This window comes from Cynoglossus semilaevis, chromosome 1, assembly GCF_000523025.1.
Source record: "Cynoglossus semilaevis isolate Cse_v1.0 chromosome 1, Cse_v1.0, whole genome shotgun sequence".
In the NCBI taxonomy this organism is placed as follows: domain Eukaryota; kingdom Metazoa; phylum Chordata; class Actinopteri; order Pleuronectiformes; family Cynoglossidae; genus Cynoglossus; species Cynoglossus semilaevis.
Genome location: NC_024307.1, coordinates 19,320,490 through 19,346,028, shown reverse-complemented (window position 1 = coordinate 19,346,028; position 25,539 = coordinate 19,320,490). Strand labels below are relative to the sequence as shown.

General features: G+C 37.5%; 1 protein-coding gene across 1 annotated transcript in view; it reads left to right on the top strand.

Moving 5' to 3' along the window:
* alk (ALK receptor tyrosine kinase) overlaps positions 1-25,539 on the top strand; it is a 124,576-nt gene that overhangs the window by 31,375 nt on the left and 67,662 nt on the right. Inside the window, exon 4 of the mRNA XM_025055097.1 lies at positions 13,943-14,147. Coding sequence (XP_024910865.1) covers positions 13,943-14,147 — 205 coding nt within the window. The remainder of the gene's footprint in view (positions 1-13,942; positions 14,148-25,539) is intronic.

Below are 25,539 nucleotides of genomic sequence, written 5' to 3'. Positions count from 1 at the left end.
GTGTAATTCCTGCTACTTGGATGAGCGGTGCTGTTGACATCTTCCTAGACAGGGCAAATGGAGCCACAGAAACAGGAATCACCAATTATTATTATGGCAACTGTAGTTTTTTGTCCCAACCCACTGCAGTTGTTGTCTTGTCACATGTTTCATATCTGTCTGAGCAATGAAATTTAAGATGAGTAACGATGATTTCTCCGTCTGGTTGGATGAAATCCTTTTTTTAAGGTTTAAGGGAAGAAAAATCAAAAAGTTAGACCAAAGATACAGCAAAATTGATACAGCAAAATAGAAAAAAAAAACGAAAGTGGTTGTTCTTTTACTCTTCTTTTTGTTTCTGTAGATTATTTCTCTTCTGCCAATATATTTCTTACCTCCTCTACATTAACACTAACCTTTGCCTTTTCTAAACTTAATCCTTTTTTTATTTTTTCATTTTCCAACATTCTTGGTCCAATGTGTTCAGTATCTCTCCTTAACACATCCAAACCATCATCACCTCTCCTCTCTAACTTTGCTCCACCTTCATTGTCCCTCCGATCTGCTCATTTCTAATCCTGTCCATCCTCCTCACTCTCTGTGAGTCTCAGCATCGTCATCATCATCAATGTCATAGCAGGTCTCACTACTGTCTTCCATTCAACAGCGTTTCATGGTTAATTAACCATCTTCTATAAATTTTTGTTATCTTTCGGACGTGCGATGTTACAAATATGTTGGAAGACAACTTTGCCTTTGTCGGTTATATGCCACACATTGAATTGTGCTACATTTTCTTTCATTCCCCTGCATTGTATTTATACTAATTTTTAAAATAAAGGACATATTAGAATAAGGGCTTAAAATCTTTGTAGCTGCAAGAGTGAGCTCTGATTTTACATTATTGAAGAAATGCATGATGATTTTAATAACCCTTGCGACGAGATGGCAAAGCTAAAAGCAACTGGATTGGAAACCTTAAGCTAAAAAGCTTCTCTCAGCAGTAGGCTTGGTTTCCTATTCTCCAAGGTTTTAAAGCAACCTCACTGAAGGTGCTGTGTTTTTATAAATGGGATATTATAAGCAAGATTGCTTATAATATCCCATATCCCATCCCTGTGTTACTCTTCTTTATTAGTCAGTTAATGACATTTCAAGCTCAGTTTTCTCCTTATTGCAGTTTTTACATTTAAGAATTATTTAAGAAAACATGTAGACCCTTCATTTGTTGGTGAAAGGTGGAAAAAGGTAAAACAAATAATCAGTATATAATCACAAACATTGCAAAACAGTAATCATGTCTATTTCCAAGTGTCTGGAAAAAATTAAACATGTTAAACAAAAACAGAATTTAATTATAAAGAAAGAAAAACAGTGGCCCAGAGTCAGTGTCTCTGTCATCAGTGTGGAACCCCAGGGTTCACCTCCTGGGCAAGATCGAATCCCTGTTAGGGTGGTTGGTACCTTCCAGTGGACTCACCACCCACAGGAAGGTTTAGGGGGGTTGGTACGGTGCAGTGTGATTTGGGTGGTGGTCATGGAGACTGCTGCCCCAGCGACCCGGTAACGGATAAGCGAATGAAAATGGATGGATGGATGGATGGATGGATGGATGGACTCATCTCCATCCATTCCACCCCACCTGTAGTCTTTTTCTTCTCTTTCGTGCTCTGTCCACAACTGCCTCCACCCTTTGTATCTTTAACTGCTCTTTGATTGACCTATTCTATGTGTATGCTGCTGCTCTGTAGTTCTCTCTGTAGTCATCTTGCATGTGATCTAATGGCATACCAAACAAGAAACAATGTTCTTAATTCATCTCTCCGTCAGTCCAGAAATTAGCTACAGAAGTGTTGAGTTAGTACATGGTCAAACTGTCTTACACGTGAAATGCATCCCCCTCACAGAAGAAGTGCTGCAAACAAAAATATCCCACATGAGTGTTGCCTGCATCATCTCACTTTGCACTTCAAAGATGGCACATATGCCTTTATTCTTCCCTTCCCTTCTCTTTCCTCCGTGCCTCGCTTTGAACATTTAATTGTGCTAAGGGCTTTGATGGTGGATGGGAAGGGAGTGAGTACTGAGAAGAAGAGGAATTAAACACTGACACTAATTAGATGAAGAATGTGTGGAAAAAAACGTGCTTCACAATACTCTACGCTGCATTGTCAAAGTGATTGTGGTAAGAAAGTTGAAAGGATGTGCAACACACAAGTTCAAAGTTTAAGCCTGTAAGAAGGATGGAATTAACCTAATGGTTAATATGGTTGCTGCAGTGAGAAAAGCATTGTTTAGGGCAATCCACACACACACAGACAAGCAAACACACACACACATACAGACATATGTTTAATATAACATGCATACATATGCTATCGTAAAAGTCCTGAGCTAATTTTTTGAATGATCAATTTGCCAACAAATCTGTCATACTTTCAGGCATCATTTCAGCCAAAAAGTATGACAAGTCACTGAGTTAATCACCATACACAGCACTCACTCTGAACGTCAACAGTTTTAAGCTGGTGAAAGACACTGGCACCCAGAACTGTTCACAGACAAAATGTTTCCTAAAATCTGTCAATATTCCTCCTCCTCTACCAGATGTCCGTAGAGTATTAAGAAATATTCAGTAAAAGCACTGAACTCACCAATTCTCATCCAAGTCTCCGTCAAGAAGAGGAAATCAAATCAAATGGAACAGAAAACACCCTTTATAATTAAAGTTTTGTTGGCCAGGGACTGGTCATTTATCAAAGCCATCCTTGTAGGAAACCCAGCTCAGATTGGAGTCACCGGGGGGGCCAAAGTCAGTGGCTGCAGATATAGTGAATTTAAATCACGACCACAGTGGACACCAGAACCTGCTACCGGAACCAGGTTCTGGCAGGTTCAGAACACATCAGACGAGGCAATGGACCGGTCCAGGAACCTCTTAGTGTCTGGAGTCGCTAGAAATTTGTGATTTTAAAATGGAGTTACAAACACAAAAGGGTTGAAAACCATTGCTTTAGTGGCTGTAGCAGTGATTTTCCAGAGCAGGTGGTCAAGCACATCAGTGAGAGAAGGACAGTTTCTTGTTCTTAGTTAACACAATTTATTACTTATTTATTTAGATCCACGTCAACATCCATGCACAAGTTGACTGGATGTCATTAATGAAGTGTATAGTGCAAATGCACTATACACTTCATTGCTGTACACTGATAGTGGGAGACCTGAAGTAGACTTGGCCACTACAACCTGCAATCACAAGTGACTATGTTGGAAATTGTCTCTTGAGGGAATTACAACTTTGTAAATTGTATGATAAAAAGGACAGCACAAAACACTGTGCACTTTATCTTACTTTAGGGCTGGAAAAACTGCTATTTACCTCGGCTTATGATGTCCTCAACCTACAGAATATCATGGTTTCGTCAGAGGTACTGATGTACAGTACGTGAGTTAAGACTTACTTACATTACCTTACATCGTCACATCGTAGGCTTCCACACTAACACAGTGATAGTTCAAAAAGTCACTCAGGTGTTGTTCAAATAGACAACTGTGCGGCCCCAGCTCTCACATGTCAGGGCTCAGGTGTTGCTGTTGTTACTGAATTCTCTCCACTCATGTTCGGTCTGAATTGACCTGACCTTTTTTGACCACAAGATCCACAATTTGACAAACACATATTCAGCGTTCATGGTATCCCAGCCTTTATTTATAATAGGTCTATATGTACACATCAAGAGCACATGATCATGCAGACAATCTCTTTCTTAAGGTTTTTTATTACAGACAAATTACAAATAAATTCTCATTGAATTTTCTTTTCATCCGCCAGCTAATTATTTGAAATTCAAACTCTTTTGTTTTTGTATTTTCTTTCATTTTCAAATGTACTTTGTCACCAAGGTGGTGTGAAAGGAACATTTATATTTTAGGGCATAAGTTTGAATGACCAAGTAATCAGTGAGTCATTTAAATCTGTGTAATACCAGCCTGCCACAGATACATCATGGCCATGAAACAGCCTGTAATAAAAAGAGCAGTGAATCAGATTTCTAGGTGATGACCGTTCAGTCTGAAGATATCGCCTCGCTACAGCTGAGAAAGTGTCTTTTTGAGCTGCAGCCAAAAACAAATCAATCTGAGGGGGAGCCTTGGAAATTAACTAGATTACAGTGAACTTAAAAAGCAGTTAGCATTTTATTAGATCTGTTTATTTATTTATTTTACATGTAATTATATATTAATTGCAGTAACATTTTAATGAAACCAAATCTTCCTGCTTAATTTGATTCCATCATCAATGGTTAAATGAGAGTGTGATTACCAAATATTCAACCAGAATATCATTAGTTGATAGGTGGAAACTGGAGTTTCAGGAAAGATGTTATGCTTTCTCATCTGCCCCAATAAATCAGTCATAATGTAAAAAACTGCTTTTATAAATGTGCTTTTGACTTCGACTTCATTGTCACTCCAGTATGTAGTATGACATCCATGATGGGAAAACAGTATTATTGTTGCTGTTTGCATTTTGTTTATCATTGGAGATGCCTGGCCTCATCTACTAATGTGGTAAGTCACGCATTGGCAGAAAAACCTTTGGACTAAACACTTGCTTGATTGGCAAAATGTCCCAAGCGATCTATGCCCTACTCATTACAATTCCTTTGCCAGTTTGAGTCTGAGGTGAACTTGGCTCCTTTATCAGGCCAAGGCTGGAACAGTAAAAACACTACACCAGAGACTGAGAGTAACATATACAGTATAAAATCGTGCTAAAGTGATCTAGCTACATTAAAATTGTTAAATAAAAATATATATTTACTCATATATATTATACTATCTCCAAAAAGGTCCTATAAATATAACATACATGTACATCACTGTATATGTTGTGGTAGCTCTATGGAACAATAATTCCTATACTATATGGTCTGTACTACTGTACTGTACCCTACACTATAGAATAATATTTGAATTTTATTTTCTTATTTTTATAGCTCATGATCTACCAGGACTCCCTTTGGATCTACTGGTAGATCCTGATCAACTTATTGGGCACAATCCAAAGAAAGAGTCAATGTAATCTGCCTAAGGCAGGACACAACCAGTCTCCTTTTTTACAGTAAAAATATAAAACAACAAATTGAAATTGAGTTACATTTCAACAACTCTGTGAGTGACCTTACTGTATCTTTTTTACACTTTAGCTGTGTATTTATATTAGCTGGTATTTGACCCAGGATATGCCATCACCAATTAAATGTTTTACTTCACATGGTTATAATAAGTTTCATATATGAAATTCTCCATTTGCTGGAAATGATTTAAATAATGGATTGCTCAGTATGGACGGCAAATGGAGGAAAACATCATGATTATTAGTTATTATTAGCCACCAATTATGAAAATGCCCCCAAAGTGAGCCACCAATTATGAAAATGCCCCCAAAGCTCTGTGGTTAATAATGCTTTATCCTTTGTCATTGTAACCAGCATTTTTATTGTTCTCTCCGTTGTTCAGTTACATCTCCTTGCTGCTGCCCTTTTTCCCCCCCAGTGCTAAAATTAAAATCACAATGAGAGCCCCTGTGACACAGGTTCAGTGTACTGACAGTGGAAGGCTTGTCCCCGGCTTATGTGCATCCATCTGACCTCTTAACCCCAATGCAACCTTGGCTTTGTGACTCTGTTGAATTGTAGTGGTTGGCTGCAACTCAACTGTGAGGATGTGAGTGGAAGTAAGATTGGTTACCATGGCAATCAGTTTCTCAGCAACTGATGGACAGCAGGAAACATGCAGTGGGAGACAGAGGAAAGGGAGAAGGAGTGACTCTCTTTGGAGCATATTAAAACACACAGCAACACGGATGGATTTCAGCCTCCAGGGTCGGGCTTCACTCACTGTTATTGTACAGAGGATTATAAAGCTCCCTGTCAGGGAAGACCTTATAACCAAAAAATCCCACTGCCCAGTTTTGTCTCTTGGGAGCTGGAGTGTGCACTCCTACGCTCCCAGTGAGTTAGGTAAATGAATGTCATATTCATCAAGGGCTGAATGTTTTCACTGAACATTTTAATGACTTCCTCAGTGTGAGATCAATAAAGTCTTTTAAATGTGCAGTACAGTACATGGTGTGTTTCCAAGTACAACCATGAGGTTGTGAACTTTTTGTACATACTAAACATGCTTGACGTAGATCAAAGCAGAACTAATGCCCTATGAAAGCACTGGGCAACATGGCCTAAGCACATCACTACTAGAGCTTTGAAGGGGTGCCAGTTTTAATCAGATTCTAAATTTGTCAGCTCCAAGTTGTTCAGAAAGCAGTGAGTGAGACCGGCAGATCTGAACTAATACAATATTGGTTAATTTTGCCATAGTGCATCAAGTAATCTCATAATTTATCCTCTGCCCTGTCGAGCATCTTTACACGTACACGGAAGGAGAAATAAAGAATAATGCCAAGTTGATGCCTGACAGACAGAAAGGTCACTGAGAAGAAAATGATGATGGCTGCGTGTGAAACTTGTGCCGCCTCCAAATGGGTCACAATTCACTCTGTTCTAAGAGACTGCTCTTGCGGCAATAACTTCAGCGAAGGGTTGGTAAGATATTTATGTGTATGTGTGAATACACACCCACACACACAGACATATATGTATGTATGTAAGTAGTTATGTATATATGTACGTACATACATATCTAATCGAATCTACATTTATAGATAAAAAAGTAGCCTGCCTCTTCGCTCGTATACTTCTATTCTGATGCTGTCTCTCTGATGTCAGCTTCTAATAAATTGGAGGAGTTTTCACTGCTTTTGCACTTGTTTTTATTCTGGTACCAGTTTTACTCACAGTTGGATGATGCCGTTTCAAGGGAGTTATCATGTTTGATGTGTTACCAGCCAGATAGCTAATTTGGATTTTTGAAAAAATAAATAAATAAAAGATTTCCTTCATTTTTTTCCACCCTAACCAATTTTCTTTTCCACTGCCATATTGAAAAAACGTAGTGTATGTATATGTACATAAACACATGCATATATATTCAAATATATATACACACACATATACTATATATACACATATTGTATGTGCACACACATATATGTGTGCAAATATATGTATGTCTTAGGGCTGGTGATCAATCAACATTTGCATGTTTTGAGAGAGAGGAAGTTGAATATATGCTAATCATTCTATGCTGCAGTTTGTTACTAGTATGCTGCCTTTTTTGATCTTTTCTTTTTATTTATTATATGCATATACATTGGAGGTGTGCATCCTGGTGGTGGTTTGGAAACCCCTTCAGAGCTTCTTTCAAAAGTTCAGTAAGAAAGAGTGGACAGTGGGGACATGTTTGGGTCAGGACCTGCTCCTGTCTTCGTACTGTCTTCTGCTTATTCTACGGAACAAACATTTACTTTGTTTCTATCTCTGTTTCCATATCCTGCCCCTCCAAGCACTGGATCCAGTCAAAGTCTTCTGACAGGATTTTCTCCTGTTTACATGACGAATTAGACTTCATCCATGCCATATTTTTGTTTTTTTGCATTCCTTTTGTTTAGCTCACACAAACCATGTCATCATTCTCATTCAGACCCCACAAGTTCTTGTACAGTTTTCATTTAATTTTTAGAAGTAGAAAGGAATGTTGTTGTATAACTTGAAGACTGAAGACATTTTCATAATTCTAACAAAATGTTTTTGTCATGAGTAGCAGTGACAAATGGGCAGTACATCATTGTGCACAGGAAAGCATGTTCAAGTGGGACTGAATTTGAGAATCAGGAAACACAACAATCCATGGTATGTTTTCAACAACAACTGAGAATCAGGAAACTCAACAATCCATGGTATGTTTTCAACAACTTCTCCATTTAGTACTATGGTGCAAAATAGCACTTGGATATTTATCTGGGCAGTTTTAGGAAGGAGCAACAGAGAAATCCTCTTCTCTGCAGCACATAAAAGGCATCAAGTATGTTTCTTGAGCCCTTTTGCTCTTTAAATAAAATGGAGCAAGTTGTTTTTGTGTGTCAGTGCAGGCTCCAGCTGACAATCCTACTTTGGTGAAACAGTGGAGTGCCCTGACCAAGGGTGCAATCAATACACGCCGACAAAATCATTGTTGGCGACACTTCAATTGCCTTCATTTTTCATGTCATATCGTGTCAACACCATTTATGTTGTAATTTAGCAGGGTATGATTACAAAGCTCTGTGATAAAATTAGTTTTTATTTTTTAGAAGATCTTGTCCCAGTTCTTGCTGTTTTTTTGCTCAGTGTTGTCATCTTTTACAGAAACCATGGCTAAAATAATTGAACTGAAAGTGCGTTTGTCTCTGAGAGCAAGTAAGCAAGTGACTGCAAATGTTGATTGTTAAAAGCAGACCCACTGAACTCGCTATATGAATATCACAGGGGGTCTTCGACTTACCGACGTAAGTCGAAGACCCCCTGTGGGTTCCCTACCTAGGGTGTGACATAACTTAACAGGAAATAACTGTTTAGACATTGATGTTGAGTTCTGTTTTAGCCAATGGTCATTGGTGCAAGAGATTAGAGACGAAGCTACTTGAACTTAACATTTACACTAATAATCATGATGTGCTCATCACTTCTTATGTTTACTACTTAACAAAACTAACAGTGTAAACAATGTGATGATGTGCTTTTGCCCTGATGAAGAAAATGTGGGAAAAAATCACACTGACATGGAACACTGCTAGACCTTTACAGAGATGATCTGACATTTGACAAACACCACAGTGGGAACTGTTTGATCAGAGATCTGGCATTTCCCCTTTTCATCAATTCACAATAACCATAGCTATTACATATAGAGATGAAATGACATTGATACCACAGAGCCTGTCTACAGCAAAATCAGTGATGCGGCCCAAAGCCTTTGCTTTCTCTGTTTCTCTTTACTAGCATGTTCTTTCTGCCTGCATTTACCCTCTCTCTCTCACTCTCTCTCTTTCTGCAGTTATAATATCACTGTTCTTTACATTAGGAAGGCCACATAATCAGCCACATCACCAGAACACCCCCCACTCTTTAGGATTGGCTTGATACAAAGTGCCTTGACCACTTACCATAGCTTGAAGTATTTACTAAAACCAGTATCAGTCTGATACCTTCTGGTCTCCTCCAGTATGCCACAGGTTGCAGTTTTTTTTTTTTTTTTTAATGTTTGATCCTGAAATTTTGACCAATATTGGACCGATACCAATTCTGGATATCGGATCGAGCCATCCCTAATTTAAATTTTTGGAAATTTAAATTTAATTGTGAAAATAGCATATTTATATTTTAAGTTAAATGTATTCAAACAGGTATTAAAATATGAATGGTTAAAAAACATTGTGTAGCCACAATGAGTTGAACAGATTGTTCTTTTTTGTTCTGGTAGCTCTTACCTGTGGCTGCAGAATACATCTGTCAGGAGATGTCAGTTACAGGTTATATTTTTATGAAAAACCATGTCTTTGCCACAGATTTTATTCCCAACACACATTGATTCCGTGATCTACCATTGTGTGTAAGTGTGGAGTAATGTAGGGAGTGATCTTATAGTTGTATATATTTAGTTGTGTCGATATATTGATACCGCTGCACAAGTGACAACTGACATATCAATGTTGGTATTGTTATCAAAAAGAGTAATTGGTATCGCATTGATAAAAAAATTCTAGTCTTGCCCTAACTTGTGTGGAGGTGCTAGTTGTTTAAATCTGGAACACATTTGTTGAAAAAATACTCTACATTTTATGTGGACCCAGTTTTTTTCCTTTAACTAAATGGAAGCTGTACTAAATCTGATCTAGGGCTGTACTGGCTATATTCTTTAAATAATTTAGTTCTGGAAGAATAGAATGTACAGGATATAAGAATGGAGCATGTGAATATGTTCTCCCAGAGGTATAATAAAATTATTAGCACAAACACAAGTTATGTCTGTTATATATAAAAATGCCCATTGTCTGTGTCGACAATTTATGGATCTCATATGGCTGGTGAGATATTTTTTATGTTTTAAGTTTTTTATTTTTTGTTTTCAGTTTATTCACTAGTTTTTCGTTTATTCACATTAACATCATTTGTGCACCAAGGATAAAGAACAGTTCCTTTTATAAAACTATTTTAGGAGTTCCTATTTTTCTCATGGTTTCCGGAATGAGGTGGAATAGAAATGGAAATTTCCTTAACTTAACTGGTGGTCTCTTTGTGTTAGTGACAGCAGTGATTTAAAAAATGGTAGGATAATGTCAGCTTGTTGTTGACTTCTGCATAAAGGGTGTTAAAGGTAACACAGCAGCAAAAGTAGCACATTGATTTTTTTTTTAATCAACCACATTCATCTATGTCTGTTTTTTCTTTAGTGACACAAAAAAAGACTGATATCACTGACATGTCCTCTTAGGTAAATGAGTTTCACTGAGGGCTCAGTTTGAATGACAGCTGGTATTTGGTTGACATAACAACATGTTGAAAATGAAAGTTTTTTTCACCTGCTTTTTGTTAGTGATGCAAACACCGTGTACAGTTTTTGAACATCTAAGCACATTCGCCTTTACTTTGTAGCTTTATTGAACAAAAGATCTACATTTACTTTTATGTGAAAGCCCATTAGGAGAAAAAATGGCTGACAGAATTCAAACGTATACAGAAAATGTATTTTGATATGTAGTCAGTGATGTTGGCCCTAGGTTTGTATAAATGGCTTCCTATTGTGATGTCTTTTCTATATTTAAGAGAACTGACATAAGTCGTAGCTGTACCTTGAAGCAACTGTACTATCACTCAATAAGCTACACACTGTAAACCCAGACTTGGTAGAGTACAGTAGTGTACTGTATAGTAATGATTCATTATTCTTGGTTTGTATAAATGGTGTATCATAAAACAATAAACAACAATTATCATGATTAGCAAATATACATGTTGGGTTTTGGTCAATGATGGATGGATGAATAGATATGTAGGTGCGTAGGTAGGCAGACAGTTAAGCATGTAAGTAAACGTAGCTGCAGGTAAGCTTTTCAGCCAAGGTATCTCACTTCGTTAGTTTATTGTGAAGATGGTGAGATTAATTTCTTTGTTGATTTTTCTTAGAATGGAAAAGTGGCTGAAATAGCTGTGATTTAATTGTAAGAAAAACATTACCTTGTCATTTAATCAACAGACTCTGGTGTTTTGTAATACCTTTATATAAACATGTCTGAACATTTCATTGTTTATTTTCATCCCTTTAATTACATTTGAAGAAATATTGTTCCTATCGACAATTGAATTTGAGTACTTGAATGAATTATTGTAAACAACTCAGGGTAATAAAGGATATTACTACATTTCTGGTGAACTTGACTAATATGAGTTTACTGTTTATCTGAGTTTCTTTGTACTCCTAGATGTGAATCTAGGGTTGTGCTATGGGAAAAAAAAGTAACCCCAATTATTTATGGTATTTTGCCGATAGCGATTAATATAAAGATTAATAGATAATTGTATTAGCATTTTACTCTAAATCAGTTATTGTGTTCTAATTTGAAAAAAATGAAATGAACTAAAATGAAACAGAGAAAAAATGTGAGTAAAAAGAACGCTAATCATGAGGTGGTGGAGAAGTGAGTGAATCAGTTCCAAAATGTAGATTCTATTTCTGAAGGAGCTGAAAAAATAAAAGCAAGAGGAGGAGGATGAAGAAAGAATCAGGTCCTTGTGGCAGCTTCTGGTGGTTGACAGAGGAGAGGATAGACAAGTGTCAAAAGAAGTCAAAAACAGAGGGTCAAATTAAGGGTGGAGGTTAGAGACGTTCAGAGGGAATTTCTGAGACTTCAAGAAGACAACAATAAAAAAAAAAGAAACTGGACTCTTTACGAAACATGTTGGCTAAAAAGCAGAGGTTGAACCCTAGAAATACTAAACATATATGAGACCTCCCTTGGGATAGAGAACAGAGGGCAGAAACAGGGTAGCACCTTTAAGTCTGTAGAAAAAAACTGTTTAGACTACAGCAAATAATAATAAACTATGAAGTTGAAACAGCCGCTACTGCAGCTCCTTGATGCAGCAGATCCAGGAGAGAGGTCAGCTAAATTCTCTGAGAGAATAACAGAGCAGAAAGAAGGCCAATAATTCATCCTGAAAGTTACAAAGAAGATGAGCAATGAAAAAGAGGAGAAAGAGCAGTTAGGGGGAGGAGAAAAGGAGAGAGTTGAGATGTTGCTGCAGGAAGCTGTTTAGACATCAGTGTCAGTGAAAAATGGCAGAGAAGAATCTGAACCTGACAAAAACAGAGAAAACAGAGGTGGCAGCACTTTTTTTATTATTATCACAGACTGACTGACCTTTCTTATGTACGTACACCCGTTGCAACATGAGTGAACTCTAATGGTCTTTTTAGTCACATAGCATCTCCATCTTAAAAATGAAAATGAGTGTTGTAACCATTAGCTCTCCTGACAGCCCAAATCAGAGCATTTCAGACAGCTAATCCCAAAGCCTGAAGTGCTTATGAAACCATTTACAAAAGCTTCTGAAGGAGGCCATAAATGCAGTCAGGCTATAGCAGACAGCTCAGAAATAGCATCGAGCTTGGTTAAAGGATAGAAGTGTTAATGCTTTGAAGCTTAAATGTCTTCATTTGAGAAGTGGCTGAAGGAAGAAGGGTGATCGCTGATGTCACTGAGTCAAGTATTAACACCTTTTGGCCCAGCCTTGTTACTGAAGAGCTCTTTCCAAAGGCCAAAAACTTGGCAGCCTGTGTGCAGCAGATTTCCTGCAGCGCACTAATGGCAACAAAATAGAGTGACACAGTCAAAGGGGAGGGTACGCCAACCTCTCCTTTGACTGGCCAATGGAGGCTGATTAATTTCTCTGCAGATATAAACCCTCTACTCTCTGGCCACATGATGGTTTTTTTTGGGGTTTTTTTTCTTTCCCCACCAGCTTCTCATTCATTTCTGTTAATGGACACCGTTTGTGAACCATCTGCACCACTAGCAGATAGACGGGGACAAACGGGTCTGCTTTCCCGGGCCCATGATAGAGGGGGGCCTAGAACTGTGCCCTCATTAAATTATGGAGAGGCAGAGATCCAGTTGCGGGGGCGAGTGTGGGATGGGGAGCGTCTGAGATGATGTCGTCCTGGGCCCAGGGAAGACTTTGAGCTAGCCTGACACTACATACCCATCTGTTGTTGAGATTCATATAATTAGGATACATGTTGGATAAAAACAACCCAAATATTTGGTATACTATCTCTGAACGTTATTTGGTATGGTTTGATTCTGTTCTGTGAAATTTATTTTCCGATTATGGAAAACTCTTAATCTGGAAATGTGTTAATAAATCACATGTTATTTATTTAAGCATGCAACAATCTCCTCTCCCTCTGTTTCCTGTCTCCCAACAGTTTCACTTTATAAACATTCATGTCCTTTATGATGCTGGAGGTGTACAATCTTACACTCAGAAACACACACACACACACACTAATTGCAATATTCCTCCATTACTCTCTGTTGTAGGTGAAAGGTTACAATATTTTCTTAAACAGAGAATCCATCCACTCATCATCCCTCCAACCACAACAGACAAAAACACATATCAACAGTTGAAATATTTATTTGATGTGCACAAGGTTTTCAAAAGGAACGTTTGTGTGTGTGTGTGTGTGTGTGTTAGTAAAATGTCATAGACTGCATTTTCCAAAAACACTTTCAATTTCATGCATATCTGTGAATTGCTAGTCTCAGAGATTGCCTGACAAAACCACTTATTCTCTAGCCCATCACTCATCTGACCTTTGTACACACCATACAAACAGCCTTAATGACTTTCTTATTTTCTCCTCCTGTCCGCGCGTGTATATACAAGATCAAGACAAACACTCCCAGGGCTAGTGAATTCTTTTTAACTTTTCTGTCTTTCTGTTTTTTGTTTTTCAGGTCAGTTCCTCTGGGTGAACAGTTCAGCCTTTGGTGGACCCTGGGTTCTAAGTCCTTGGCTTTGGGGAGGCCAGATTCCATGTGGCCTGGACCTAGCTCTATTCCTTCACCCAAAGCAGAGCGGCCAATACACCATATGGCTCATTGAGAGAGACAAACCACCGCTAGCTCTCTTCTCCACCGATACACTTCCACCAATCACAGGGTAAGACAGTGTCCTCTTGTTGTGAAATTGTTTCCTTTGCTTGCTGTTTTAACAACAGTTTCCTAAAACAAATTCTGGTCCAAGCTATGGACTAACAGTAGGAATGTTCAAAAAAATAATACTGTATATATATATATATATATGCAGATGAATGGCATGTCATTCATGAAATTGATTGACAATATTTTGTAATTCATGTTAAATGGATTCTGTGCGGTCGATTCATTTTGGATGTCTTTAGTGACACAGGTATCCTGATGTATTCTGGATGAAATTTATTGCAAAAAATGAATTATCTCAGAATTGATGTTTCGTGATGTTATAGTTATCGTGTGAGCAAAATATTGTGAAAGTTTCATATCGCAAGGGACCTGGTGATACCCAGGCCTGATTAACAGGATTAATACTTGGATTGCAAACAATGAAGTTCAACATGTGTCTATGTGCAGTTCTAATGGTAGTCGCAGATCGTGGGTGTGATGTTATGTGTATTGTTAAGAACATACAGTACTCACAGCAGGGGCACATGTGAAGCTGTAGTCTGGTTTGAACAGACTCTAATGTCGGGTCTTTTTGTCTGCTTTTCCTCTTCCTCACAACATATTTCATTTTTACAACATTTTATTTTAAAATTGAACTGGATGTTTTCTTTCTTTTCTTTTTGTCATGAGGTGGGGAAATAATTCCCGGGAGAAAGCAAGACAAAAGGAGAGCAAAACAAGAGATATGGGATGCAGCTGTGGGGAAATATTTAAAAGGTGCAAAAATTGGCTCTCAAACAAGACATGATATTAAGATCAGAACACTGCTTATTTAACTATTTAAGAAAATGACTCCCCTTTTTCTCACATGCTTTTCTTTTTTTAATATATTGTTGGATGCCAAGTGAATGCCTCACAGGTAAGGGGGTTGTTTTCAAAACTGCAACAACATTCCGCCAGAGGAAAATATCTTTGTAGTGTCAAAAGATGACGCTCTCATTTAAAGCACTGCTGTAGGGTGGTTGCCTAAGACCACGCCAGACATGGGTTAGTTCTAACATTGTAGGAAGAATTTGTGTTTTTTCTTTTTCTTTTTTTTAAAAAAAAGCTAACATTAGGTGTGAAACTCTTGGCACTCTGACATGAACATGTCGTGTGGTGTGGTACTTTAGATGGCGTGTCCTGATGGGCTGATGGATTTTAATTGAACCAGATGATCCAATTTAAATGAGGCGAAACAGGGCTGCTGCTGCAGCGTCAGCATCAAACAATGAGCCGGTCCTTCTTTTGTTTACCCAAGTCAACTGTGTTAATGGTTACATTTTGCAGATGTTTTGTGCTTTAGCAGTTTTTATAATAATATTATTAAAAATCTGGCCAAACTCCTGTTCATGTTACAATCACCTACAGTGTCAGTGTTTCCTAAATTTGTTTATACTATTCTAACTTCCAGTCTTAGAATATTTGACAAACTACACTACAATCAAAGCAGAGTTATTTCAGATTACACATTCACATTTTACATAACAAATGACAAGAAAAACAACAAACTATAATTATTAAATCACACAATATAAATTCAGTTGCTCTTTTTTGTTGCTTGTGATTAGCCTTAGAACGGGTTCCTTTTTTAAATTGGAGTAATTGTTATTAAATAATCATATCCCCGATTGTCCACTGTGAAATTGTATATACAGTATATAACACGCTGTACCCTGCACTTACTGTGTGTGTACTGCACGCAGTATGGATTTTTTCCTGGTGTAATGATGACACATCTGCCCTGTATGTTTTAGTTTCTAATGGGTAATGCTAAACCACATTTTAAAGATGAGTTGGCGCGATGGCCTCTCACTCCCAAAGTAGTGTTTCACAAGCAGGCCGTTTACATCGCCTCATCTATTCCACTTAGTGCTTTCCAGAGCAAACCTGCAGCTTTCGGACTACGGTCGCTTAGGGGACTGAAATGTTGGAATTCTCATAGCTCCTGATCTGGGAAAACTGCCAGTAGGTGAGCTGCTTTGTCTATTAAATATTTAGAGAACAGCCCAAAGCAGTTTCACACTATGAAGTTATTCTGGCCATTGTGTTGTACATAACACTTAGGGCCAAGGAATGAGTCACGATCTGCCACATAGTGTGATGTTCAGTACACTGTTAGGGTTTGTACACGGTGCACGGATTTTAGCTACGAAACACTCCAACACAGGCTCATTAAATACAGCATTTCATTTAAGTATTTAAAGTGCAGTGGTAGCTTGGTGGTTAAGGAAGCAGAATTGAGTCCGGAAGGTTTCAGATTCGAGTCCACCAGCTGCCAAGTTCCCACTGAGGTGCTCTGTCATGGCTCCGCCCCCACTCACTGCTCCCTGGTTCTTAAAGCTGCCACTGTTCACTGTGGTGATGGGTTAAAAACAGAGGTCACATTTGGTTGTGTGGAGTGGTGAGCTGTGTCACAGTGACGAGGAGTTCATGTTCCACTTTCTTCCTTTAATTTTTATGCTTTTACTGAAAGATCTGAACAAGTGCCAAGGGTTTAGTTTTTGCACTTGTGTGCTTCTTTTTAGTCCACTGTAACTTGCATCACTGCATAAGCCTAATGACATGCTGCAATTCAATACATCTTTGGCCATTACCTAACACTGATGACTAGCACTGAATGGAAGGTTGCGTAGTCCGACAGTAGCTCATAGACAGCCTCAAGAGTGCCTTCAAATGATGATCAGCAATAGTAGAACTGTATTTAAGTTTCAGGTGGGAAGATACTGACTTGCATCAGTCAAGGAGGTTGTACATTTCCTAATGTTTGGGTACTTCCAAAGTTTTAAAACTGTCCTTGATCCCTGAACTTCAGCTGAATGACAAACTGTAGTTTGAAAATCTTATCCTCCACATGAGACGAGTTCACGGTGCTGTGTGGTTTAATTTTCAATGCCAGTGACTCAACCTCATTATTGACTCTAATGGAGTAACACATTGAAAGATTGACTTCCTCTGTTGTACAATGTTAACTTTTGCACAGCGCTCCTGTAGAGTCTCTCAAGGACCCCTGTTGTATTTCCTTTTAAAATCATCATTAACTGGGATAATCATAGTGACCATGGTTTTGATTATTATGTCCACCTTAAAAAATTGGAAGGGGTTGATTTGTTGTTTTACTTGTTAGCCTTTAGCAGTAGCTGTTGTGGGTGAGACGCATGTGTGGTGACAGAAATGACAAATTCACAGATGGCACTACAGTGCTGGAACTGAAAACGGGAGAAGATGAATTAAAATACAGGGAGGAAGTCATAGATTTGGTTTCATTCACACTTGATTAATAGCAGATTCATGAAAAATCTTTTCACTCAGATTTGGTGTCTTTCACACTTGATTAATAGCAGATTCATGTATTATTACAGTGATCTATATTTGCAGAAACAACATTGAATTAAAGAATTGATCTAACATTTATAATATTATTCTAAAAAAGTAAATTATCTGAATTGTAAATTGCTTGAAAACACTTATGGAGGTTCCCAGAATTCAGTCATTCATTTTTTACCCTTTGATCCTTGTCAGTGTTGCAGGAAAGCTGGAGCAAGAACCAGTAGTTATAAGACAAGTGGGTACACTCTGGACAGTGATACCTACAGTAGGTTGTATAAAAATGAGATTCAGTGGTACCCTGACTGACTGTGACATAAATATCCAAACAGGAAAGGAAAAACAACAGTGTTATGTATTTACTCCTACATCTTTTTTTTCATCTGAAATATTTTTTTCAAGCTCACAAACAACAAAAAATAAAAGCTCCGTTCAGCTTTTTTTTTAATTCCATTTAGCTCATCTTTATTCATCTCAGTGATGTATATTTACAAAAGACTTTCCAATAGCCAGCCTTTACAGCAGCCCAGTATTGTTTTGCATTGTATTTTAGTTTAGTAGTTTACACTATGAATGGCTAATGTACACCAGTCCTGACACATATATATATACATATATACAGTATATATATTTGTATTTATTTATTTGTTCAAACTGTTTAATACAGACATGATAGTCTCTTCTCCATGTTGATGTAGTGCTCCGATTTCTTCTTTTTGTCGGAGGGAAGACAGACGTCTTATGTGAACTTCAGTATTCTGTTTTAGAAAGGCTGCAGCAACCTGGTGTTCCTTTCTCTTTTCACATTGTTTGGCAGAAGGAAAACGTTACCCAATTACACAGTCAGGGCTGATGTGGTGGGCTACAATTATCTGCTGCTGTTCACATAATGCTGGCCCGATTAGAATGTGGGGAGAAAGTGCTAAAAAAAAACTAATAATAAATGGAAAACAGAATGAGCTAATTTAGCATACAAGATCTAACAATGGAACCAAAAATGATCTATGAAATTAAAACATAAACAAGAAAGAGAAGGAAGTTTGATTTATCTTGATTAATCAGGATTTATTACATTCATGATGAATCATGATTAAATTGGGATTAATCCAGATGTACACTGTGATTTATCAGATTAAAAAATGTGTATATATATGACATACATCTGTACAAGTAGAAATCTTTCCACCTGACTTCCACCTGACTCAAGTGGCCAATGGAACCGCTGCACATCCACATGTATAAAACAGTGTAGCTTACATTTTTTTCACCTTTTTGTATGCAATGCACATATCTCTTTTTTCCCTTTGTCTGCACAAAATATTAGTATGGTGTGTCTGTAGTATTTTAGTGACAGCTCCTCGTGGGACTTCATAAAAAGCAGCTCATAAAAAATATCCACAGATGAGTTATGTCTTGTCATTCCCAGCTTGCAGACTCCACAATCCTCTCCTCTCCCTCTTTATTCTTTCCCACTTTCTACACAGACAGATTACATAAAGAACTGGGATTTTCATTCTTTCTCTCCACCTGGTGTTCATGGCCCCTATATCTCATCTTAAAATCTTTAATCACATTTCCCCCACACCGTGTTGCTACATATCTGACAGCCTAGGTTTTACACAAGGTGTAACGAGAGATACAATTTTGGGAAAAGCAAGTGTGGCCTAGTTTTCATGGCACAACTTTATGTACCTTTTTACTTACTGAAAAGATATGCAGATATTCCACCCAAGTTCAAACATGGCCACGATGTGAAAACCTTACTTAATTGCAACTTATGATAATAATAAATATATATATATATAATATGAACATGTTTCACTCTACACAGTACATCATATATCTGTAGGAAACCTAGAACATGTTTCACTCTACAGAGTACATCATATATCTGTAGGAAACCTAATAATAATCCTAACAAAAGGGAATTTATGTTGAAAGCATTTTTCCATTGAAAATGATTCATTAAAGCTAAGTAGGTGCAATAAGTGGCTGAAATGGACTATTCTATTTGGTACGGTTTGCATTTTGGCCAATGGACCGGAAACATGATGGACCAGGTCAATGCAGTTTATATGTTGCTTGCAGGTATCTTAACAGGCATCAATCATCTATAAACTGCAAGCTCATTGTGAGAGTATTTGTGATGTTTTAAAGCTGCATGTCATCAAATATGGCACCAGGTTTTTGTACATCTTTAATTTTGGTTTTGAGGTTCTGATGATTCTCTTAATGTTTGAGTTGGTGGGTTATTGATGGGTGGGTTATGATTCTTCATTGCAAGTATGATTTTTCAATACCTCACGTCATTATTTTTGCATATTTAAGCAGATGCTCACTTCATCCCTAAAATAACTTAAAAGAAGTGAAAGTAATAAACTGTGGTCACAGGCAATAAAGCAGTTTTTTGGATACAGTTTAACTACATGGATTAATTGTTTTATTGTGATTGAGTCTTCATCAACCCTATTCATCCATTGCTGCAAAATGACTACAAATACTATTTCATTTTCTAGTCATAATCTCATCTAGTCTAGTAAAAAGGGTTTGCATTCTCGGATACCCTTTTGTAGAATTTTGAACGGCTCCTTTTGCAGCTCTGTTTATCTTGTGTTGCTTGTGCATGGTGTTTGTTGCTGTTGCACCTCTGTGCTGTTGTCAACAAGGTTATAGACATGAACACAAAGATTTGGGCCTTTTGCTCATCTGTATCTGTTACAACAAGTAAAAGCTGACAGCTTAACACACTAGTCTTTGTACCTGTCTCAAGATACCTTGTTTGCTGATAAGTGTGTTTGCCTGTGAATCCTTTCTACCGTAAACTGAATAAATCAAATAGAAAATGGTGGCAGGATCAAATTAAACTAGGCAGGGCCTTTGCTAACTAGAGCTTCTCCAAATAAACTGAATAAATCAAATAGAAAATGGTGGCAGGATCAAATTAAACCACTGCCTTTGCTAACTAGAGCTTCTCCAAATTGCTAGCTTGCTAATATTGTAGAAAACATGGATATATGGAATATTCCACCTTTTTTCACAGCCAAGCCTGAAGGGAATCTGAGTGAAAAAAGAAGAGATTGTTTGATTAATGCCCTCTAAAACCCACCAGAATGGTTTAATTTAAAAAAAAGAACAAACACATCAGGCAAGTTTTATCAGTTGATTAGACTTTTAAAATATAAACGTTTTAAGATTAACTGGCACATTTAGTATTTTGAAAAATTACAAGGATTACGGAGTAATCTGTATACTGAAGGAAAAAACTTCCTTTTTCTAAAAGATTGTGTCACATGAAACAGAACTGTCAAGTGACTTTAATTCATTAATTCATTTAATTAAGCAGTCCATTGACTGGTCTTTAACAACCAGACGTTGATTGTCTGGATGTTTGGTCAGACTAATGCCAGCTTTGGGTATGAGACGGTCCAAGCCAATTAGTGACTATAGTTTTCACTATATTTAGGGGTCATATTTATTTGTTTATTTGTTACATAACTAGAAATTTTTAAGAAGGTTTTTGAAATGCACATTTTTTGTCAAAGGCACAAGTTCAAAAATGAGATGTAGACTGAATTTGAAGAGACAAGGTATAGAGGTCCTTTTTAGCTGAATGTCTCCTTGTAGGAAGAGTGTATAGAGCAGTGATGAACTGCCAGGGATCCTTGTAGGAAGAGTATATAGAGCAGTGATGAACTGCCAGGGATTATTCTGACAACCTGGTTACACTAAGCTAGTTGCTTGAACACTATATTACTATGATGTGATATACAGTAAGAGCAGATGTTCTCTATACTTGTATGTATACCTATCAAAACTAGTGATTCTTCACGCTCTGTCTTTTGTACCTACCTTTTACCTCCCGTGGTTGTTGTTGACTGAATGCTATCTTATATGTTGATTTTGTGATCTGTATACAGTATCTTAGGCTTTAAATCACTGAGGGACACTTGTAATTTCCCTGTGTTGTCTAAATAATGACTTATTGTTAAAGGATGAAACAGCATTTCTGTAAAACCGAGCTACATCCTCTCCTTCAACAAACACTGAATATGATACTATACAGAAGATTCCGAAACTGAGAGGACAGTAATAGCTGTGTGACAGTGGTGCTGCCAACTGGATCCTGCGTAGAACTTTGACGAGGCTGTGAACTAAAGAACTGCTGTGATAAATCGACAGGATTATAGATGTCATCATCCACCACCTAATCCTGTTAAGGGTTGTGGGTGTTGCTGGAGCAAAACTTGAGTTAAAGGCGCAGTACACTGTTTACAGTTTGTCTGTCTGAGCCAAATATCAACACACATACCATCTACAGTACTCCAACAGAAGGCCATTATAGAGTAATGATTCACTTCTGTAGCTACTAATTCCTTAATATCCTATCCTTAATTCTTAATCTGCTAATTTTTTGGACTGGAGTTGGTAAATTAAAAAATGTGATAAAAGTCCACCACGAGGGTGGAAATTCACAGCGTGAGTCTTAACAACCCACACAGCCAGTATGTGGTTCCTCTGGGGCTCGAACCCAGGACCTTTTGCGTGTATGGCACACATGATAAACCACTTCATATGGAACCATGTAAGTGCTACACTATGCAACCATAACATGCTGCATGGCCACAAGTGATGTTGAATATTACATTTTTTTTATTATTACTTGCAAGTAATTTGCTCTATTAACATTAAAACAATGATTTGACTCCCACTGATCTGCAGACTTGATTAGTGTTCATGATCATTGGCTCTGGAGCGCCGCATACATAATGGAGACTAATTGACTAAGCATTATTATATATTATCAGCTGATTACCCTAAATGTAAATTATTTTAAGGCCATTTAATATTCGACACAGCGTGTGTCCAAGCAGTGCCCACCTTTGAGTTGATGTTGATATTATTCTCGAAATGTAAAAAGTTTTTGTGACTTTTTTTGCCTGATTTTTTTTCCCTTTTTTTCTCTAATATTCCATCATAGTTTTTTCTTCCAATGGATTTTTTCAAAGTATTTGTAATTTTGCCCTACCACGTCCTTGTGAGTCAAGGGAAATGTAGTCACAGCTCAAACAGTGTTGTTCCCAGTGTCCCCTAAATTACACAGATAAGTCAAACGTCCTTCCCTGCTGCATCCTCCTCTTTACCACATTTTTGTGCTAACTACCATGTCGCCTCACTTACTGACCTCCCTCTATAAACCTGTTAACCTTCCAACTTCTGCTGTCTCCAGGGGTCCATTTTAGTGAGGATAAAACATGGCAACTCCTTTGATAGCACAATTTATTACATCAAGTTCCTCTGAGACTACTACAGGGAAAGGTGTGTTGTAAAAAAAAAAAACAAGAATGTAATTGCCTTGGTAAATCACCAACAAGCAGCTACTGCCATCACTGAGCTCAATTTTCTTTGTGTTTGTTCACTGGTCACTGGCGGATGATAACTGTCCCTTGGAAACGGTTCAGTTTGTTTGTGTTAAAAGCCAAATTCAAACATGTATGGTAAACAATCACAGAACGTGATTCTGAGCCCAGAACGCACATTGTAGCGTTGCATGTTTCATTCTTTTTTAATCAAAGAAGAAATCTACTTGTAGTGAAAAGGGGCCCATACTAATACATTTCTACATTAAATCATTCCTTTATCATGGTACATATTTTGTACATATGTCGACAGGAATATTTAGAGTTGAGAAGTCATTGTGTCATTTGCTGCTTGACAAAATCCTGCGTTCATTGAAAGTCATTGAAAACTATGCTTTTACGAGAAGGTTGTATAAGTGATGTGCAGTACAAATAAATCAGATTTTCATCTGAGATGTAAATAATAAAAAAATGTTTCATCTGAGATGTAAATAATAAAAAAATGCAGAGTTTTTTGCAACTTCAAGTAATAGCAGTTAAAAGACTAGTTGTTCATTTTCACTGATGTCTAACAGTCATAACCTATTGATAAATGTGATTGGGAAGGTGTTGTTACATAAATAAAGGCTTTATTGTTGGGAGGCTGAAGACTGATGACGATCTTGGGGGGGGGCTTTTAGATTCAGAAACAACAGACAACAAACATGAACAAGGCAGACAACTGAAGTATAGACATCGTTAATGGATATTGTTTTTGTTTTTATGTTTTCAATCCCATATGTTGAACACTATTTAGATCACATTTTTATGTAACCACATTTTATAGCCGGTCATAAAAAACTGTTGAGTGTTCACATATTCAGCACAGTGTTTTGTTCTCCCAAGTATAAGATGGTTGAGAGAAAGAAAACAAGATTTATGATCTTGTTATTCATGTATTGCAGATATTGATTTCAACCTTAAAAGTGAAATACTAAAACTCAAATATTACTTATTTGAGTAAAACTGTGCAGTTGTTTTCACGTTTTCACTGGTGCACTTAAATATAGCAACTTGCATTTTACTAAGCTCAATAGGAAAGCACATTTCAAACAGTACTTCCATTGTCTCCCATGGATATAGGTTAGGATGCTCTCCATTGTGCAGTGGATTAATATAATGGTTGTCAGAGCTAGCTCAAAATGGACAAGAAATAAACCAAAGAAACAGACCAGAAGTTATTAATCAGTGGGAATATACAGTGCTGCAGATATGTCCGTTAATAGTTTTCTAGCAGTCTAGCAATAATTCTAGCATTATTTTGTAGCATTCTCTGTGGGTTCCCAGCCAGAAGCTAATGCTGTGTTGGGGGCCTTGGCATGGAAAGTTTGGGAAGCCCTAGTTTAAGGTGTTGGTGCATGTTGATTGTTTCATATGCTGCTATAGAAATACACAGGAGGAAAAGGGAGACAGACAGACCTCACACGGTGGCACATATATAGACGACCTGTGGTGATTCTGCCTTGAAGGTATTTTAAAGCTATGGCCACGTTGAGAAAGATGAGTCATCAATGGTAAAAACAAGAAACACTGACACTGCAAATGATACACATCAGATGCTCCAGAAACCAAACCAATATTACAACATCAGCCTTTTCCCTTACAAATTAGTCATGAGTCAGCATGTGTTCTCTGTGATCAGTAACATGAGACTTTTTCTTCATATGGTAACTAAGGAAGAGGAGAAATAAGCAGCCTTTTCCTTCATGATAGTACATGATAGTTGATCCTAATTAATATTGTTTTTTCCAGTGCCTTTAAAAGAGCATATTAGCCCATTTACTGTTGTAGCTGACATTAATGAGCTCTGACAGCAGGGGTTAATTGTTGTCACATCTGACTGACAGAAAGACCAAGTGACATCTTAGGAGGTTTGAGTATTTGGGTCAGGTCAGATTTTTGCTGTTTTCTTCATGTGATATAGTGCCTTTTATTTTTATATTTTTCTTTATGACTTTCAGACATTTGCTGTTTGCGCTTCACCTCGTTTTGTTCACTTAAAATAAGCAAACAGTCTCCTCAGCTGTTTTTACCAGTATTTTAGCCCTTAGCCCTTTAATCTCATTTGACGTTTCACTTCATAAGTTTGACATCTGTAATGTCAGGCATGTTTATGGCCAGCTATCATTCTTAAGGACAATAGCGTCAAGGGTCAAGTTTGAGCCTTTCTCTCGGGATGACCGTGCCACATCGCTCCCCAGACAGGATGTGCTCCTCCTCTACCCCTGGTTACTGGCTGAGATATCTGCTGGCTGCACAACGTTTGACATGTAATCTACTGCTGGCAGCAGCAGAGAGGAAGCCTAATGATGAATCGTCACTGAGCTGAGCATGTTTTATGGGTTTCACATCCGTACTATTAAACTATGCTTTAGTCCTACCCCTCTACTGAAGATGAATATAAAACAGTCCATTATGGTAGGCCAGATACGAGAAGCAGAACATCGGCCAGTTGGCTAAGTAAATGTTATAGAACCCATGTACAGTAATTAAAACACTAATGACACTATTGACTTCGATGGACCATGTGTTTGCTATAGCACTACATTTTTTGTATAGAGCAAACCTAATTAGATTTTTTAAATTTAGTTTTGTTTGTATTAAGATATCTGATATTTATATTTAAAAAAACAATTGAATTATTAAAAA